This window comes from Vigna unguiculata, chromosome 2 (genome assembly GCF_004118075.2).
Source record: "Vigna unguiculata cultivar IT97K-499-35 chromosome 2, ASM411807v1, whole genome shotgun sequence".
Lineage (NCBI taxonomy): Eukaryota > Viridiplantae > Streptophyta > Magnoliopsida > Fabales > Fabaceae > Vigna > Vigna unguiculata.
This window is the reverse complement of record NC_040280.1, coordinates 3,681,185-3,700,784: the sequence shown is the minus strand read 5'-3', so window position 1 is coordinate 3,700,784 and position 19,600 is coordinate 3,681,185. Positions and strand designations below refer to the sequence as shown.

Genomic DNA, 19,600 nt, shown 5'->3' with positions numbered 1-19,600 from the left:
CTTTAAGGTTTAAGCAGATCTTCAAGGTACTTTTCCTTTTATCATAATCTTAATTATACATTTTTTTTTTCCGTTATGTTATGTTCAAATGGATATTCTCAAATTTGGGTTACACATTTAATTATCTTTACTCCTTTATGATAATGAATCTGATGAAGAAGGTACATTATATTCTAGTAATTAAAATTTTCAATTTCAATTATTATATCATATCTAATTTTTCATTTTTTTTTCTATGTGTAGGTGGATCGAATGCAAATGAAACCACTGATCATTTGTAAAATTAATAAATATATTTTGGTTATTATAAAATTTTAGTAATGTGTAATTTTTTAGCTTTTATATAATTATTTGAATTTTATTTAGTTGTTATTTGATACTTTAATTTGAGATTTATACTATTATAATATTTTTCTTAATATTTGACATCATGAAAATCAAAAGGAGTATGTTATTTTAATATTGAATATTTTGATAGTATCATGATTCCGTTGGTGTGATTTTTAAATTTTTTTTATAAAAAATATTTAATTGATATATGGAACAATAAAAAAATGGGTATGAGTATGGGTATAAGAAAATACCCGTTACCCGGTGGGGATGGGGATGGGTCAAAAGTTGTATACCCGTTGGGTTTGGGGATGGGGATGGGGATGAATTTTTATTATGGGGATGGGAATGGGATCATGATACCCGTACCCGCCCCGCCCCGTTGCCATCCCTAATAATGAGGTTATTAATTAAGATAAAGTTATAATAATCTGATCGAAAGCAGTCAAATTTCAACCTTGTCGTAAACCTAAATATATTGGGTCGTTTTCCACCATTGAAAACGCCCTCATAATGTTAGCATGCAAAAGGGTTGGCAATTTGTTGCGCAATACCATGTGATGGACCACATTACTCCCACTTGCACCCTTTTTCAACCATTTACAAACATCACCATATCCTTCATTATATAACTCTACTCATCATCAAACACAACAATTTCTTTCTTCTCTCTCTCTCTCTCTCATTCTGCAACAATCAATGCTACCAAAATGTTCCCTATAACATATCCAAAATCTCCAAAGGCTATATCCTCTTTCACGTCACATTAAATTAACTGTTCCTCCTATTCTCATCATTTTTCTGTCGCCAAAACTAGCACAAACCACTGTTTCTTACCATGACTGGAAAGCTAACTGAAGTAAGTATGCATATAAATAACTTCCCTTCTCTTCTCCTCTAATTTCTTACCTATATTCTTTACTTACATGAATCTGTTTGTGCATGTTCAATTTCCTTAGTTCATGTTGCCAGCATTAGTGGCTAATAAGATACTCAACAAGCGAGTGGGAAGCAGCAATTTTATAGCAGATTATCCAACTAACACAGAACCCTTATTGGCTCATGTTCACTCGACTCTCAGATCCAGAACAATTCTTAATGATCACAAAGATACACAAAAATACAAGTAAGAATTATAACAGTATAATTAATTCTGTGTGTTCTTATTATATATCCTTCTCACATAAGAAGAATGAAATGCAGTATGTATATCTTTGATAGAGTTCCATATATGTTTCTCACATGATCTTTCTATAATGATTTAAGGATTTTTGTGAGCACATGGAACGTAGGTGGGGTTGCCCCAGATGAAGGAGTGAAGATGGAGGATTTGTTGGAGACATGCAACAACTCGTGTGACATCTATGTACTAGGGTATGAATGAATTGAGGTTGATTTCAGAATTGTTTAGTATATGATGCATGTGATGTGGTGCAACATCCTTAATTGTTTGTTTTCAAGTGTTTAGGTTTCAGGAAATTGTGCCTCTGAAAGCATCCAATGTGTTGGGGTATGAAAAGAGCAAGATGTGTAGCAAGTGGAACTCCATGATCAGAGAAGCCCTGAACAAGAAGACACATATTGATAGGGATTTAAAAGATGAAAAGAAAAAGAGTTGGTGCAATGAAGAAGAAAATGATAATCCAGGTCAGAAAAAGTGTGAAGCCCCACAAGATTTTGAATGTATCATTAGCAAGCAAATGGTTGGTATAATGATATCTGTATGGGCTAAGAGACACCTTCGTCCATTCATTCAACATCCAAGTGTCTCATGTGTCGGATGTGGCATCATGGGCTGCTTAGGGAACAAGGTTACCTAACCTTAATTAATTACCTTAATTGCTTTTGCACTTTGCAGTTTAATTATATGCTCATCATCACTGTCAACATCAATGATATGACTTGCAGGGTTCTGTGTCTGTGAGATTTGTGTTACATGAAACAAGCTTTTGCTTTGTGTGTGGTCACCTAGCGTCTGGGGGGAGAGAAGGGGATGAGAGGCACAGAAACTCTAATGTTTCTGAAATATTTTCAAGGACAAGCTTTCCCAAAGGTCCTTTGCTTGATTTGCCAACAAAGATTCTTGATCATGAGTAAGTAGTAATCAATCAAAACAAGGTTCCAATAACATTAATTGTTAATTAATTACAAACACTCCAACTAATCAACCTCAATAATTGCTTTTTGGTTTTTATTTTAATACTATTTAGGTTCCTTTCCCAACAAATCATGAAAACAAGGTTCCAGTATTGAATAACTTTTTTTTTTTTTAATTTTTTATGGCTGTTAAATTAAAGAATTTGCTACTTAATCGCCAGTTGAAAGCATCGTTGTATGTTTCCAGCTTTTGAATTTGTCCTACTGCCAAAACACCTAGAATATTATTCTTTGTTGGCTATTTTGTTTGTAACTAAAGAAGGACTGTGAGTTAATTAATTAGTGAATAAAACACAAAACATTTGCCCCTATCAGCATCCACAGACATAGAATAAAACACAAAACATTTGACATCTTTACTCGGTATTAAAATAGAATTTACTTTCTGCCGACTTTTAACCATTTAGTTTTAATCACTTTTACTTTGACTTACAAGTTGTATTACTTTAACCACGAGCATGTTGTGCAGCCACACAATACTGCTGGGAGATTTAAACTACAGAATTTCTCTACCAGAAGAAACAACACGATTACTTGTTGAAAATGAAGACTGGGACTCCCTACTAGAACATGATCAGGTGTGTAAATCCATGAATGAAAATACAAATTACACAAACATTAATTAATTAAAGTATATATGAAGGTATATTTTCTAACTTTGATTGAATTAATTAATGAAATTGAAGCTAATGATGGAAGTGATGAGTGGAAAGATGTTAAAAGGATGGCATGAAGGAACAATCAAATTTGCCCCAACCTACAAGTATTGTCCAAATTCTGATCTCTACTATGGATGTTGTTATCACTGCAAAAAAGCAGCAAAGAAACGAGCACCAGCATGGTAAGACATTTTCATGCCTAAATCTTAATTAAAGCTAATTAATTGTTTTTTTGTTAAATTAAAAAAACCATAATATAAAAATATGATGGTATAGGTGTGACAGAATTATATGGCTTGGGAAAGGATTAAAGCAAATTGAGTACGGTCGAAGTGAGTCAAAACTATCAGATCACAGGCCTGTGAGGGCATTGTTTATGGCAGAAGTCAAGGTTTCAGCAGCACTGAAAAGCTTTGAAAGCTTGTTTCTGTCAGAGAGATTCGAACAAATTAAAACTCACTTTCATGAAGTTTCCCTCACTCATGATGCCTTTGTATCTAAAAAGCAACCAAGTTTTCGGTTGTGATCAATAATCATTAGTTAATTATATGTACATCCACACATACATGTTTATGTTTGAAAACTGTAGTTAAAGAAGAAATTGAGAAGGGAAATTAATATAGTTAAAGATGATGTAGCTACTTTTTTTTAAATTATCCTGCTCAAGATGGAAATATGTCATGCAACATTAAATCTATAATCTATAATCTATAAGCCCACACATTTTCTCGAACCTTCCTCTTTTCAAAACAAGAGTTCCATTCTTAGCAATAAAATTTAACCTATACCTACTTTTCATATGTACAAGTGCTCCTGTTTATATATATAATTTATCTCTATTTTTTTTTCTATTTAAACACCTTTAGAAGTACAAAATACCAGTCTTAAATATATTTTTAATTAACTAAATAAATGGAAGATCGAGAGAAATCTAATTGATTAACTTTTTGGTTCATTCATTTTCAATGTCTATAATTAGTATAATGTAAACTTTCAAAATTCATTATTTCTAAACTATCAATTTTGTAGTATTTTGTTTTTTATCTTGGCTATGGTGGATCATAAAGTTGCTTTTCAATTTTTATTTTTTTTTGTAATAAGAAGTTTGACAATTGTTATGAAATCTCGTTAATTCTTTTATCCTATTTTAAAGGAAATTTTATTAAGATAAGAAAAAGGTTTGTATTTGTAACATCCCAATTTCAGTAGCTTAAAACTAAGAAAAAATAGGGAGTTTCATCATAGTTCCAAAAAAGATAATCCAGTGTACACAATATATTAATACAGTCTTACAAAAGGTATGACTATAAAAAAATATATCACTTATATACTTAAACTAAACTAATAAACTTTGTACTACTGACCACTGCTAAAGCTCCCACTGGAAACCTCCTCTTCAACACTAACACGATGGCTCTTCATCCTCCAGAAGTGCCTTTGACACTGCAACCACATCTGCTCCCACCAAATAAGTGATCATCGCAAAAGGAAGCATACAACACAAGACAGGAACACAAAAAGCAAGGGTAAGCTAATCTGATTAAGGAATCATGCAGTTCAATTATAAACAGAAGTCATGCAATCTTTCTCATTATCACCAGAATCATATAGACCACCACAACACATATACATGACTCTAGACTCAATATCTGGATTATGTAAGCGACATCGGATCTCTTGGTGGCTTGCACCTGTGACGGTTCCCAAACTCTGCAGAGTCTGGACACATGGAGTATTCACCCGACCGTTCCCAGGGTAAGTCCCCTTCACGTCTAGACTGGATCAAGTCCAACGACGAGGACCTCCTGCTACTCCTCACGACATAATCCATTATGCTCTATCTGAGCTTGAATGATTATTGGAGTTTCAGGATACCAACCATTATAGATTCCTTACATCCTTACACACACTACAATTCCACTTGGATTTCCCTTGAACTTCCATTTCAAGCTCATCTTCTCATAATTTGTATTCATCCAATTTAATCATACAATACATCAATGGTAGCATTCCAACCATACAGGGCCTAAGTTGCACAAGGATACATTAAAACCTACATTTCCACCAAAGGAAACAAAATTAGAGCACTACTACTGCAGTAGCTCTCGCTCAGGCTAAAAAGTCTAGCCTAGGTGAGAGGTCATCTCGCTCAGGCGAGACACTAACAGTGGCAAAAAGAGAAAACCCAGGCGAACTCTCGCTCAGGCTAGACTGGTTCGCCTAGGCGAGATCGTCTCTCGCTCAGGCGACCCCAACTCGCCTAGGTGAGACTTCGCGCAGGAACAGAGGTGCATCTCCTGGTGTTTTCGCTCAGGCGAGCGTTACTCGCCTAGGCGAAAATACCAGGTCACGAACCTGTTCTCACATGCAGTGGATCAGTTTGCCTCAAGCACAAATCAATTATTCACCAAATCATGCAATTCAAACACTAATTCATCTATCAAACACTTAATTCAAGCTCATCTACGGATTTTCTATTCAAATTAAGAAGAGTGGTTAGCTTCCCTTACCTGTTATCCTGTTTAGACAGCTTTATAAACGTCAACACCTTAAAAATGTCAACACCTCTAACTCTACAGGATGCTCTATTTACACATAGAAACATCACAAGAACGATCACGACATACCGTTATGATCACTGATCAATAGAGACTCATACTGATGATTAAAACGTCGCATGCAAGAGGAAGAGGGCTTGCATGCAACAGAAAACAGAAAAAGACTAAAAAGAGAGCGGAAACTCAACTTACGCGAACGGAGAAACTGATCAGTCCAATTTGAAGAGCTTGCCGAGAGGATCAATCATACAGTCTTGGTTCTTCAATCAGACGACCAGAGAGACACAGAACCTCTAAAGAGAAGTCAGAGACCTCTAGAAAAGTGGTTTCTAGAGAGATGGTGTGTTTTAAAATAATGAAACTCGTTTATAACAATTCTATTTATACTAAAACCTTTTAATATTAAAATAATCGAGTCTCACTATTTTTAAATCACTATCACTTTTAAAATGCCATTTTCTAGGGTCTTACAGTATTAATGCAAAACAATAAGATTTTTACGTCACTGATTTAATGTTTATCTACAAAATATTTTACGTGAAAAACTAGGGCTGGGCAAAAATAACTGAATTGTACTGCACTTAAGTTAACTGTACCATTTAAAACCAAAAATAACTGAATTATTAACAGTAAAATTAAACTGTACTGTTTTGTAGTTAAAGTTAGAAAAACTGTACCGCAAACAGTTAACTGTTCACATCCAGTGCACTGAACTGTGATATTTTCTTTCTCTTCGATCCTGATCAGTCCACACACTTCTTCTTTTTTCTCCACCGAGATTCAACCACGACCAAAACAGATCCTGTCTCCGTCGCCTCGCCGCCGTCGAATGTTTCGCCGTCGTCGAAGGTTGTGCCGCCGTCGAATGTTTCGCCGTCGTCGAAGGTTTCGCCGCCGTCGAAGATTGTTGCCGTCGAAGGTGATCTCTTAGGTTTTCATTTCGCTTCTTCTTTTTTCTCCAATTCGATCATTCTAATCTTTTGGGATGAACCTGCTGTTAGGGATTTCTTTGTCAACGACATGAAACCCAGTTGAGAAAGAAATCATGGCATAAAAGGTACTCTTCACACTCTCAACTTCTCATCTTTTCCCAATCTGCTAACTATGGATGTTAGTAACAACAGTTTCAGTGATACCATTCCTCACCAAATTGCTAACTTGTCCAGAGTTTCTGAGTTGATAATGAATACAAATAATTTTAGTGGTCCAATCCCCATTTCCATGACCAAGTGGGGGTGGACGTAAACTCTCTTGTTTCTTTTACTTCCCATACTGCTGGATTTTGGGGTGGGAACGGTGGTGAAAAGTTTGAGGATTTGAAGCTTAATAATGGTGAGAACTATCAAGTGTGGATTGACTATTTAGATTCTAGAGTTAATGTTACGATGACTCTTGCAGGCCAAAATAGACCAAACAAGCCTTTGATTAGTGAGCTTATAGATCTTTCTGAAGTGCTTTTGGATGAAATGTATGTTGGGTTTTGTGGTGCAACAGGGCAGTTAGTGGAGAGTCACAAGATTTTGACTTGGAGCTTCAGTAACTCAAATGTTTCTATTGGTGATGCTTTAGTTACTACGAATCTGCCTTCATTTGTGCTTCCCAGAGAATCTATTCTTAGGTCAAAAGGTTTTGTTGCAGGGATCACTATAGGTGTTTTGTTTGTCATCGGTAGTGCAGTTGTAATGTTTTGTGTATTTTCTCAAAAGAAAAAGGAGAATAAAAAAGGAGGAGGAAGAAAACATTGAAGACTGGGAAGTAGAGTATTGGCCACACCGTGTAAGATATGAGGACATTTATGCTGCAACTGAAGGATTTTCAGACCAAAATGTAATTGGGTTTGGAGGGAATGGAAAAGTGTATAAAGGGCTTCTTCAAGGAGTACAAGTTGCAGTGAAAAGAATTCCTTATGACAGTGAGCATGGAATGAGAGAGTTTCTGTCTGAGATTTCAAGTTTAGGCAGGTTGAAGCATAGGAATGTGGTTCCATTGAGAGGCTGGTGTAAGAAAGAGAAAGGGAGCTTGATTTTGATCTATGACTAGATGGATAATGGAAGTTTAGATAAAAGAATATTTGATGGTGATGAGAACACAACTTTTGGGTGGGAAGAGAGAGTGAAGGTGCTGAAGGATGTAGCTCATGGTATATTGTATTTGCATGATGGTTGGGAGGTGAAGGTGTTGCACAGAGACATCAAGTCAAGCAATGTGCTGCTTGATAAGGATATGAATGCAAGATTGGGGGATTTTGGACTAGCCACAATGCATCATCATGAGCAGATTGGTCAAACCTCACAAGTGATTGGAACTGTTGGTTTCATGGCACCAGAACTTGTTCATACAGGGAGAGCCTCAACTCAGAGTGATGTGTTCAGCTTTGGAATGTTGGTTTTGGAGGTGGTGTGTGGGAGAAGGCCTAATGAGGAGAACAAGCCAACCTTGGTTGTTTGGTTGATGAGGCTAATGGAGAGAGGAGAAGAGTGTTCTGGTATTGATGAAAGATTAAAAGGGAGAAGTGAATGTGAATGTAAGATTGATGAGGTTAAGAGGGTTCTTCATCTTGGTTTGTTGTGCACTCACCCTGATCCTCATGTTAGGCCAAGTATGAGACAGGTTGTGAAAGTGCTTGAGGGAGAGGATTTAGATGCAGGGTTGGTTGAGAAAATAAATTCAGCAGCTCAATATGTTGGGAGCTTTGGTAACAGCATTTACCCCACAATTCAGGATATTTTTGCCTCTCGCTGCTCCTACTCAACTGTGTGTGACACTGAGGGCAGATGAATAGCCTAGAAAATCATTTAAGTATTGGTTCATTGCAACAACTGCAAAATGCATCATTGCAGATTTGTTAAGTGTGTCCCCATGACAGTGGCTATTGTTACATACCGGTTGAATTGTTTGTTTGAAAATGGCATTCTGTATATGCTTTAAAATTTTGTTCTATTGCATGTACTAAGTACATACTATATAGTAATAGATTCCAATGAAAATGGCATTCTGAAAATGGCTTCGATGGTTTTGTTCGAAGTTTGACACTGGTACCGATAAAAAAAATGCATTTTCACCTGCAACATTTACTTGGGAATGGTTTATGCCTATTTTATAACTATGCTAAAAAAAAGTGAAAGCCTAAAAGATATAAATTAATTTACCACTTGTTAATCTCTTATTGTAAAATCTTGTGTTCATATGTCAGATGTTTAATCTCAGTGTAAAAGAAGTATATTTTCACTGATTACAAGTTAATTTATAGTGATTTTTTGAGTTCTATATTATTAACAAAATAAGTAAACTTATTAATTATGTCTCAATTGCGTTTTGCAGTATGTGTTAAGGAGCATTGCACTTTTATTGTTAACGGTGCAGGAGTGTCAAGGAAAAAGGTGACTTGAAACAAAAGTGTATTGAAACAAAACTTTTATTGCACTTTTAGTTAAGTTTTTCACCCCCAGTCGCATAATCCAAGGACTTTCACTGTTGGTGGAGTGAAAAACCAAGAAATATACTATTGTTAATGGCATGCTACAATGTAATGTAAGTGCTTATTATGACAAAAAATAAGTGAGGGTATCTTGAAGGGAATAATAGCTTTAGTTTAATAATTAAAAGGGTTTCTTATATTGATTTTTATACACAGTAAACTTTCATATCCATGGTATTTTTCTACCAATAGTGACTACAACTTACAACAGTACCATAGTTTTTTCAACTTAATATTCCAAAACCGAATACCTTAATGTTTTGCTGTTTTAAATTGACAGATCTTCAGAAAATTTACAAATCAGCTTGTCATAGTCAATTCAAAGGAGCATATGTCATATGCAGTGGATTTATTCATCTTACATTGGTAAGCAATAATTTACATTGATTATTGTCGATGTATAATTTTAATTACTTAATTCTCACTTTAAGACTATATGTATTTTAGTTTTCAAATGATAATTTATTCAATTATATAATCAAGACATGTGTCATATTACTTACCTCTATCTCTTCCATTGTAGTACATATCAATAAAACAGTTTGATATGCACCATTGAAAAGATAATGCGTAAAGTCCTTAATTTAACATGAAAAGTAGCCAATGGTCTCTTGGAACATTTCTTTTTTTTTACTGATATAAATATGTAATCAGGTTGGAGAAGATGAATTCAGGTTGGAGAACAAAACAGTCAAGTTTATAAGCTACAATCTTGGATCAGATGGATTTTACATTGCCAGAAACTGTCGAAACTCTCACACCAGCTACTTCTGGGATTGATCCTTTACCTCCTTGTATGGCTACATCATCAACTGAGCATAGTAAAGGTCGATCAGATGTGTGGGGGCATTTTACCAAACAAGATCCTTATTCTGAGAAGAAGGCTAAGTGCAATTACTGTGGTGATTTGATTAAATATTTGGCTGGAACAAGTGGGATGAGGAATCATTTGATAAGATGCAAGGAAAATCCTAATAGAGAAGCATTCAAAAGGAAAAAATTGTCATCATCAACTACAGAAGGGGCTAGTGTTGGCCCTTCACCAACAATTTCTAAGTTTGACCAAAATGCATCTCGAATGAAGTTGGTGAAGATGTTTGTGAAGTCCGAGCTTCCTTTTCGATTTGTGGAAGATGAAGACTTCCGTGACTTTGTACGATCCTTGCAGCCACGGTTTGAGGTCCCATCCCGCACTACATTGAGGCGTGAAATGTGGGAACTCTATGAAGAGGAAAAAGCAAAGTTAAAATTGTTTCTATTAAAGCAGTGTGGGAGGGTTTGCTTAACTACAGACACATGGACTTCAATCCAAAACCTAAACTACATGAGTTTAACAGCTCACTTTATTGATGAAGATTGGAAGCTTCATAAGAAAATTTTGAATTTTTCTCAAACAACAGGTCATTCAGGGGAGCTCATTGCTAAACATGTTGAGGCTTGTTTGAATAACTGGGAATTGAAGCGAGTCCTTAGTGTCACTGTGGATAATGCTACAGCAAGTGATGTTGGGGTCCAATACCTCAAAAGAAGGATGTTATCATGGAATTGTCTTGTCTTAAAGGGAGAATATGTTCATATGCGTTGTTGCGCACATATATTAAGTTTGATTGTGAAGGATGGGTTAAAAGAGATAAAAGATTCAATTTCAAAAATTCGGAGTGCAGTTAAATATGTCAAATCTTCTCCAGCTCGATTTGCTAGATTCAAGGCCTGTGTTGAACAAGAGGGAATTTCTTATAGAGGTCTTGTTTGCCTTGATGTTGAAACCAGATGGAATTCAACTTATCTAATGTTAGAGGCAAGCTTGAAGTACAAAGATGCCTTTGTCTTGCTAGATATGCAAGATAAGAAATTTGGTGCTGAAATGGCCAAAAGTAGTGGTGTGCCACTAGAAGAGGATTGGGAATATGCGAGGTCTGTTCTACCATTCTTAAAGATGTTTTATGACTCTACCATGCGGATTTCTGGTTCTTCTTACGTCACTAGTCATATGTATATGAAGGAAGTGTTTGGAATTGGTAAAAAGATTCGACAATATTCTGAGAGTAGTGATGTGAGCATAAAATTGATGGCAATGAGGATGAAGGGTAAGTATGACAAATATTGGGGAAATCCCAATGGAATTAATATCTTATTATTGATTGCTGTTGTGCTTGACCCAAGGAGTAAGTTGGATTTTGTTAATTACTTCATTGACTATATATTTGAACCTAGCATGGCCAGTGGATTGAAATCAAAATTATTGTCATCTTTAAAAACACTTTATGATCAATATCAAGGGGTTGAGGAGGGTTCTCAAAGTAGCCAACAAGAATCCCAACTAGATGATGAAGATGATGATCCTCATGGCATGAGCTTCTACCTAAGAGCTACAGGACGTAGATTTGATTATATATCAGAGCTTGATAAATATTTGAGAGAGGATCCTGAACCTTATACAAAGTCAGTTGAGCTTGATGTTTTACATTGGTGGAAGGTCAACTCAACTAGATTTCCTATCCTTGCAAACATGGCTCGAGAGGTGTTAGCCATTCCCATCTCTACCGTAGCATCAGAGTGTGCATTCAGTACAGGAGGAAGGGTGGTTAATCCTTATCGTAGTTGCCTAACGCCTAAAATAGTGGAAGTACTTGTTTGCACACAAGATTGGTTAAGAGGAACACCTTTCTCTATACTTTTCAATGAGGATCCTAAAGAGCTTGATGAATTTGAGCAAGGTGAGTTTATATCAAAACTTTATATACTTTTTAGTTGATACTTTATATGAAAGCCTAAAATATATATTTTTTTTTTGTAGATATAACTTCTCAAGACGAAGTGGGACCTTCAAGTGCAATTAATTTAGATGATTGAAAATGTATTAAGATGTATTAACATTTTGATGTTGTTTATGGGAGAACCTACTAGAGAACCTATGTATTAAGATGTATAAATATTTTGATTTTGGTGTATTGAAGTATGAGGCTTATTTCAAGTATTATTTCCTAAGCACTTTCAAATTATAAACTTTATATTATTATTGCGTATTACAATCATATATAATTAGTGCAATTCGGTTCAAAATAATGTAATTCAGTTCAAAAACAGTGCAACTCAGTTCAAAAATAATGCAATTCAGTTTAAAATCAATGCAATTCGGTTCAAAAATAGTACAATTCGGTTCAAAAATAGTACAATTCGGTTCAAAAATAGTGAAATTTATTCAAAATCAGTGCAATTCGATTCAAAAACGGTTCAAAAATAGTGTAGTTAAGTTAAAAAATAGTGCAGTTCAATTCAAGAATAGTGCAGTTCAGTAAAAAATTGTGCAGTTCAGTTAAAAAATAGTGCAGTTCAGTTAAAAAATAGTGCAGTTCAGTTCTGATATAGTGCAGTTCATAAAACAGTTCAGTTTATAACAGTTCAGTACAGTTCATATTATAGTGCAGTGCAGTTCAGTACAGTGCAGTTCAGTCCAGTTTATTTTTCAGAAAAACAGTTCAGTTCAGTTCGTCTGAACTGTTTTTCAGTTCAGTGCAGTTCATACGAACTGTTTTTTAGTTCAGTGCAGTTTGTGGTAGTTCAGTACAGTGCAATTATTTTTGCCCAGCCCTATGAAAAACATACAGTAACATTTCTGTAGTTAAAAACAATAATATTTAGGTCAAATATTTTAGAATTCAACATAAATATCAAAATTTATGTCGGAAGAATATGCTTTTAGTCTTACGTAAATTTTGATATAATTTATTGGAAAAAAATTTTAATCTTCCCTCGTCTATATATGTATGCTCTACTTTGGATTAAGGAGAAAATAAATAAAAATGAGAAATAAAATAAAAAAAGATTAATGTGTTAGTTTGATGGATAAAAATAAGAAAGGAAAAGTAGAAAATAATTCTCCTGGCTTATTTATATGTGAAAAAGTAAAGAGATATAATTTTATGAGTGTGACACATACATAGAAAAAGCGCTATCAAAATTAGTATAATAGTTAAATTTGTGATAAATAATACGTTGTAACTTTATGTTATTCTTATCGATCATTTTATGTATTTATTAGATTAATTTACATCTCTAACTGAAATTCAATTTATATAATTTTTAAAATATGAAATTACGTTCAATTTTTTTTTGTAAATTATAAAAATTGGAAACTTTGGGACGAGGATAAATTTAATTATTACATTTACTTAAAAATGACGAGACTGGAAGAAGTCATACAAAAAAAATTATATACTCTGCTAAAATTATAATCGAATTTGAAAAGTTATTAGCTTATGTTAAAGGATTTTTTCTTCCAAATCCATACATTATATATATATATATATATATATATATATATATATATATATATATATATATATATATATATATATATATATATATATATATATATATATATATAAACCTATTCTTTTTCGAAATTATAAGATTTCCACTAATTAAACCAAGTGTGTTAGTTTAGAAATATTACACATAAATTCAAAGATTGTTGTAAAAAACAATAAAGCTTTTGTACATATGTAATTTACTTGCATACTTAAAATCGAATAAGGTGGGGGATTCCAGCTGTATGATGTTAAAATATAAAGAAAACTAAGCATTAAAAATTGAAAGAAGATAAAGTATAAGCAATAATTGAGGAAGTTAATGACACGAAACTTTTATATTTGATAGGAAGTGGGAACACCATCGATAGTTTTTATTTATGATGAGCAAATGTTAATCTACATCTTCTTAGAGATATCATTTTATAAAGGGATATTATTTACACACAATGAATACAGTGTTTCTCTTTCTTCCTTTCTATTATTTTACTACATTTATGAACAAAATTTCTCTTTTATAAAATGCAAGTTGTGAGAAAAAATAAAATTAGGGTTTATATGGGTATGTTTGTGGCAGATAGTATTGGTTGATGAGGCGTGTAATCTTTGAAGAAAAAAGTAATAAAATAAAAGGTTATTACGTGATTATAATAATAACATAATGCTTCAATCCCATTCGATGGGAAACAGAATCTTAAACCGCCACTAATCCTATTTCTTTTACTTTCAACTTCTTCCTTAAATACTTTACAAAACCGACTTTCCCTTATGCCTCATTTTTTTTATCCTTATTATCTCATCAACTTCTTCATTCAATTCTTTGAATATTTGGCTAAAAAAAGAAAAAAATCTACGTGTCGATGTCTAATTAGAGGGAACATGCTCACAACAACCATACAGAAACTTTGTCTATGGTTCTTCACATCAACCACAGTTTGCATTAATGGGTTTAAACACTTAATTTGGATACTTGAGTTAACTTTCAGTTATATTTTAAAATTTTATGCTTTAATTTATAAATGTTTTCGTGTTTTAGATCCTATATCTTCGTCTTTTGCTAATTTTTATCACAAAAAGATTGATGAAGAGAATACAGTATAAAAAGCCACTTAAATATATGTTCTAATTACTTTTTTTATTAGCATATGCATATGTTTTTATTATTACTTATTAAAAGAAGTTATTTTGGTTTTTTCTTTTTACATTTATTAGTTTAGATATATTATCGATTGAGGAATAATATTATGTTAGTATTAATACAAAATTTATTATGTCATGATTCTTTCAGGCCATTAAAGTTTATTATTCTTTTAATAAAAGTTGAAAACACTATGTTTTTTTTTGGTTGATTTTGATTGTTTTCGTCCTAATTTATCTATCAACATTTTTTAGCAGGTTAGGTAATAATTTATAAATGTAAAATCTATAAGAAAAGACATATAAGTAATAACAGTTGAATTATAATCATCATATTAAGAAATTTTGAAATTTTACTTTGAAAGATAGCTTGACATATAAGTAGTAAAAAAAGTTATAGATGGTATCCACAACAAAATAAAACGTAAAACATAAATGTTGAAGCACAAAAAATAATATACATTCAAGAGAGATTAGTACAACTATATCTAACTCCAATAAAAAAAGGGTTATGGATAAAAGAGGAAGCATGATACAAATATGAAATCCCCGATGCACAAACTCCTTTCGATGGCCCCTAAAATCACTTTTAAAATGACTCATTTAAGCCACATTAGACCTCTCATAATTTTCATGCTCGGCTTCAAAATTTACTTCCATTATGAGCTTGATTTCATCTTTCAAATGCCTTTCTACCAATTTCTGCAATTCTTCCTCTTTCTGTACAAAAATAATTTAGATTTCTAGTAATATATTCAAAGTAGATAAAATATTAAACTTCTCTTATTTAATGGTTAAATTAACATCAAATTTGATTTAAGTGAAACTTCAAGTAAGAGACTTGCAAGATAAATGCTCTACATATAACTATGTAAAGTATTTATCAAAAACACCCCAATCTTAAACCTTTGTTTGTCCTGAAGCAAAAAGTCTAGAACACAATCACACAAGACTGAATTGGAGCATCCTCAATCTCAACCACTTCTCATTTGCTTCTTCATTTCAAAAGTTTGAACCCAAAAAGTTTCCTAGAACATAATCACACAGTATGGTGCTTTCTCCAATTATCAAAAATAGACTAATGAGCATGGCATAACAATTATTAAGAAAACCAAGAACATTTGTGCGTTCACATGTATAGTGTTTCTCTCGAGCATATATGTGTATTAGGTAAGTGTATCACTCAATCTGCACACATTGAAACAACACAATGCAATTTTGATTTTCATCTCTAAAGAAATAATATCACAGACATCAAGAGATCACAAGGTCTTCAAATGGTTGTAACTTACTGGACTAGAAAGAACATTGGTTCTTCTAGATAATCAAATTAACACCACTTGAGAAGAGGAGAAATTTTTTTTTTTCAAGATTCATTCATCATCTCCACTTTCTCAAGTATAAGAACCACAGTATCCAAATTTTCAAGAATCAGTCATCACCCATTGAGATAAGATTGTCATTTTTCTTTTTCTTTTGCCTTTTTTTTTTTTTTTTTTTTTGACTTTGTGTTGAATCTCTCCACCCGGAAGCTTGTTAAAATGAAACCACGTCAATTTTCACTATATCTGACAAATTCCATCCCTTTTAGTAACAAGTTACTTAACCCCAATGATTCACATCATCATGTTTTCCTCTTCTCTAAGGTCTTTGTAGCTCAAGGGAAGAAAAACTCATTTATTGGATCAAGGGGTTTAAACAAGGATAAAGAAGTTGTCAAGGTAGCTTTTTGGCTTAGTGGTTAGAATTCACAACAAAGTGAACAAATTGCCTTGATCATATATATGCTCACATGTGCAACCTATGAACAAATCTTCCTACTGTTTACTGTTCCATCTTCAGGACTTCTAAATGTTCTTTGATAGTGCGAGAGTTAGATGAGTGAGTTGCGGGAGCTTGGGAAGAAGAACCTGTTTTAGTAGATGATTGCTTATCAAATTTTTCATAACAGTGTTGCATGATGTAACTGTGATTAACAGCTTGGGAAGCCATCCTGAGGCACTCAAAACAACACTTGTTAGTACTCACAACATTAAAACAAAGACACCATATATTACCAAAATAAGTGCCTAAGTAATCAAAAGAAATGCATAAGACTCAATCCAACAGCCAAGAACAGCCAAAAGCAAGAAATACAAAAAGGCGAATTGGTCTAGACAAAATAACAAACACATTATTGTAGTTTTGTGAAGAATTAATGGAAGAGAATGAGATAGAGATGGAGATTGGAAGGGTCCCCGTGGTTGAGTTTCTCATTCAGTCTGCTGAAGTAACCTCTTTTGCTCTTTCACTCTTTCACATCCTCATCTTTCTCTTATCTAATCCTGTTTCTGTAATTGCAATGGTAGCACCTCCATGTTTCCCCCATTGTTAAGTACTCTGCATTCTCCTTCTTAGCCGATCGCTTCTTTCATTCTCTCCCAACCTTCATACAAGCTGCTGGAGCTTCCTCTTCAAGCTGGCTATTGCGACCTGTCACCGAGAGCACCTTGCAGCTGTTTGCGCTTATTTCCCTGTGGATTTCTACCAAAGTGCCTTCCTTTGTTTCTCCCCTCTTTGTTACCCTTTTTTTCACATCGCACTCACAAATCTCTTTTCATGCAGATACACAATTCTCGACCACTCTCCGTTGCATCTTTCAAGTCCTTGGCTCACACTTTCATCAAGGACCAGCACTTCACTACTCGGAATTTCCTTGAAGCAGTAAGCCACCCAATTCTCTCTTTTACTCACCATTTTCTTCTTTTTTTTTATCCTCTCACTCTTTTTTTTACCTAATTTTTCTGCAGGAGGTCCTCTTCATGCAGGTACGGTCTCAATTGCAGTTCCCGAGACCACAAAAACTTTTGTGTTGCACTTGATATCAGTATTATGAACTGTTGGAGTTCAGCTGATCCTGATATGGTTTGCCACTCCCCCAGGTTTTGAATTTTGAGATTGGTACATCAAATATTGCTTTTTTCTTCCTTGAAGACCTTTGGGTTCAGTTCAAGTGAGTGCCACTCATTTTTATCTCCATACTTGCACTCTGTCGTCTTCTCATTGATTCACGCTTTTGAATGGTTGAGTACAGGGGAGTGGCCAGAGTTGGTGAATTAATTAGCATTGAAGTTTGCATGGATATTATGGATCTTCTCTATGAAAAAGAGGAGATGTCGGTTCATTTTAGGTCCCCTAAGTCCCTTGCTGCGTCAATCTTGGTATATTCCCTACTACTTATTTCAAAATTCCAGGTACTATGAGCTAATAATCTATTGCAAAGTTCTAACATACTCTTGAAGGTTACGTCATACGTAATCACGGTCCCTAGACAGAAATGGGAGTTTCCTCTTCTTGCATGGGGTAAGAAACTGTTTGATTTTCTTTCGACTTTCTAACACGATCATATGAACAAACTTTTTGCACTCATCATGAGCAAGTAACAAAAGGATTTTGTTGTCAGTAAATTTTGTGACCTCATGTAAGGAAGATGATATCACAAGATTGGTGACCAAGATTCTCAAGCATGTTCTTGGCCCTACTTGAGATGAGGTAAGTGGACTTCCAAAGAATGAATCACTTTTAATATCTGGAATCTGGTCCCCCATCAGTGCACTATGCAATTACTATATTTTGTTGAATTTGATAGCTAAAATCGATTGTCTGCATAAAGTGTTCATATTATTATCCAATGAAAATAGTTTAATGAAGGTGATTGAGTATAGTTTATTGAAAATGTGGATTCTTATTCTAACTCCTCTCTTCTGCTTCATTTATCCTAATTATTTACATGTAAGATGATAGTCTTTAATGAAATGATACATGATATTCTTAGCTTGATTGTGTTTTGGATAACTTGTATAATTCTCTGTTGTGTGAATGATACTGTAGTAGGTGGCGGCAAAAGAAATTAGTCATTCAGGATTGCAGAAGAGTTTGAGGATAAATATGTAGCAATATCAAAGAAGAACATTCAAAATCCAAAACATGAAGAGATAGTACTCTTCCATTCGCCAGTGAGTAATGGAAGACATTGTGCTACATGTGACCAGCTATTAAGCTTCAATTACTTGCAAGTGGGTTCTGTCTTTCTTTTTACTTGGTGCTATCTTTTCTCAGAATCACCCTCATTCATTCATCAGTTACCTAAAGAGAAACCCATGATACAAATTTTTCATAAGCTATCAAGTAAATGGTGAAGACTTTTTAAAACTTTTTAAATACAAGTACTAAAAGGGACAATAGGGATTAAAATGAGAAGGATGTTATTTCTATAAAACTTTTTAAATACGTTTCACTATTCAGGCCTGAACCCATATGTTACAATACATAAATGGCCATTTGTTTCTGCACCACCAAAGTTTCCATGTACACACCCGTAGGATGGTGAAAGACCAAACTACCCCCTTCCACCATCCCTTGCCTTTTGTTGTGTCATAGATTAACTGAAGAAAGTGTTCTATCATTTTTTATTTTTGATTGTGCAAAATAAGCTTTCACATCACATCCTGAAGTCTAAAAACAATTTTCGGATTGTACAAGTAAAATATTCTCAAATTGTATAATCTGAAAGTAAAAAAAAAACTTTTAGATCGTATAATTCAAAAGTAAAAGATAACTTTGTAATTAAAAAAAAAAAAAAAACTAAAACATTATTTCCTAATTGTACAACCAACAGTATTTTTTTTATGGGAGTGGAATTATCGTATTTGTGAGAGCGAAAGAAAAAATAGTGTAAAAAGAAATAGCTATATAAATGAGACAATTAGAGAAGTTAAATAAAATAGATGACAATGTATATATGAATAAGAAAAGTTAACAACAAATTCTTTACTATTTTTTTAAAAGAAACAGTTAATTTTGGAAATTTATTTAAAATCACAATTTTATATATCTCACTTCTTATTTAATGGTTTTCGTTCTCAATTTTATAATGTTTTTAAAAATTTAATAAAGATCGTGTCAAAAAATGGTTAAAGAGAATGTTATTAA

General features: G+C 33.6%; 2 protein-coding genes and 1 pseudogene across 5 annotated transcripts; all 3 read left to right on the top strand.

Moving 5' to 3' along the window:
• The first annotated feature begins 971 nt into the window (after positions 1 to 971).
• LOC114172981 (type IV inositol polyphosphate 5-phosphatase 9-like) lies at positions 972 to 3,777 on the top strand. Its single transcript, XM_028057159.1, has 8 exons — positions 972 to 1,189; positions 1,290 to 1,456; positions 1,597 to 1,704; positions 1,799 to 2,141; positions 2,239 to 2,423; positions 2,957 to 3,065; positions 3,174 to 3,328; positions 3,423 to 3,777. Exons 1-8 carry the CDS (start codon positions 1,169 to 1,171, stop codon positions 3,670 to 3,672), a joined length of 1,338 nt encoding a protein of 445 aa, XP_027912960.1. The 5' UTR covers positions 972 to 1,168; the 3' UTR covers positions 3,673 to 3,777.
• A 3,031-nt stretch (positions 3,778 to 6,808) lies between these two features.
• LOC114174387 lies at positions 6,809 to 8,984 on the top strand (annotated as a pseudogene).
• Positions 8,985 to 15,635: 6,651 nt separating this feature from the next.
• On the top strand, positions 15,636 to 18,706 carry LOC114173181 (cyclin-J18). 4 transcript variants are annotated; one of them, XM_028057433.1, is made up of 9 exons: positions 15,645 to 16,898; positions 16,978 to 17,160; positions 17,234 to 17,332; positions 17,419 to 17,436; positions 17,551 to 17,621; positions 17,703 to 17,829; positions 17,911 to 17,971; positions 18,072 to 18,160; positions 18,503 to 18,706. In XM_028057433.1, the coding sequence occupies exons 1-8, from the start codon at positions 16,827 to 16,829 to the stop codon at positions 18,152 to 18,154; spliced, it is 714 nt and encodes a 237-aa protein (XP_027913234.1). In that variant the 5' UTR covers positions 15,645 to 16,826; the 3' UTR covers positions 18,155 to 18,160; positions 18,503 to 18,706. The 4 variants fall into 4 exon arrangements, with proteins under 4 accessions (XP_027913236.1, XP_027913234.1, XP_027913235.1 ...); XM_028057434.1 differs by having other exon boundaries at positions 15,646 to 16,898; positions 17,944 to 17,971; positions 18,500 to 18,706; XM_028057432.1 differs by having other exon boundaries at positions 15,647 to 16,898; positions 18,500 to 18,706.
• The last annotated feature ends 894 nt before the right edge of the window (positions 18,707 to 19,600 follow it).

Coding starts and splice junctions, on each gene's coding strand:
- LOC114172981 (XM_028057159.1), top strand. CDS start 1,169: ATGACTGGAAAGCTAACTGAA. Junction 1,705..1,798: donor TGTGACATCTATGTACTAGG/GTATGAATGAAT, acceptor TCAAGTGTTTAG/GTTTCAGGAAATTGTGCCTC. Junction 3,329..3,422: donor AAGAAACGAGCACCAGCATG/GTAAGACATTTT, acceptor ATGATGGTATAG/GTGTGACAGAATTATATGGC.
- LOC114173181 (XM_028057433.1), top strand. CDS start 16,827: ATGGAAGAGAATGAGATAGAGATGGAGATTGGAAGGGTCCCCGTGGTT. Junction 16,899..16,977: donor TTCTCATTCAGTCTGCTGAA/GTAACCTCTTTT, acceptor TTGCAATGGTAG/CACCTCCATGTTTCCCCCAT. Junction 17,830..17,910: donor CCCTTGCTGCGTCAATCTTG/GTATATTCCCTA, acceptor ATACTCTTGAAG/GTTACGTCATACGTAATCAC.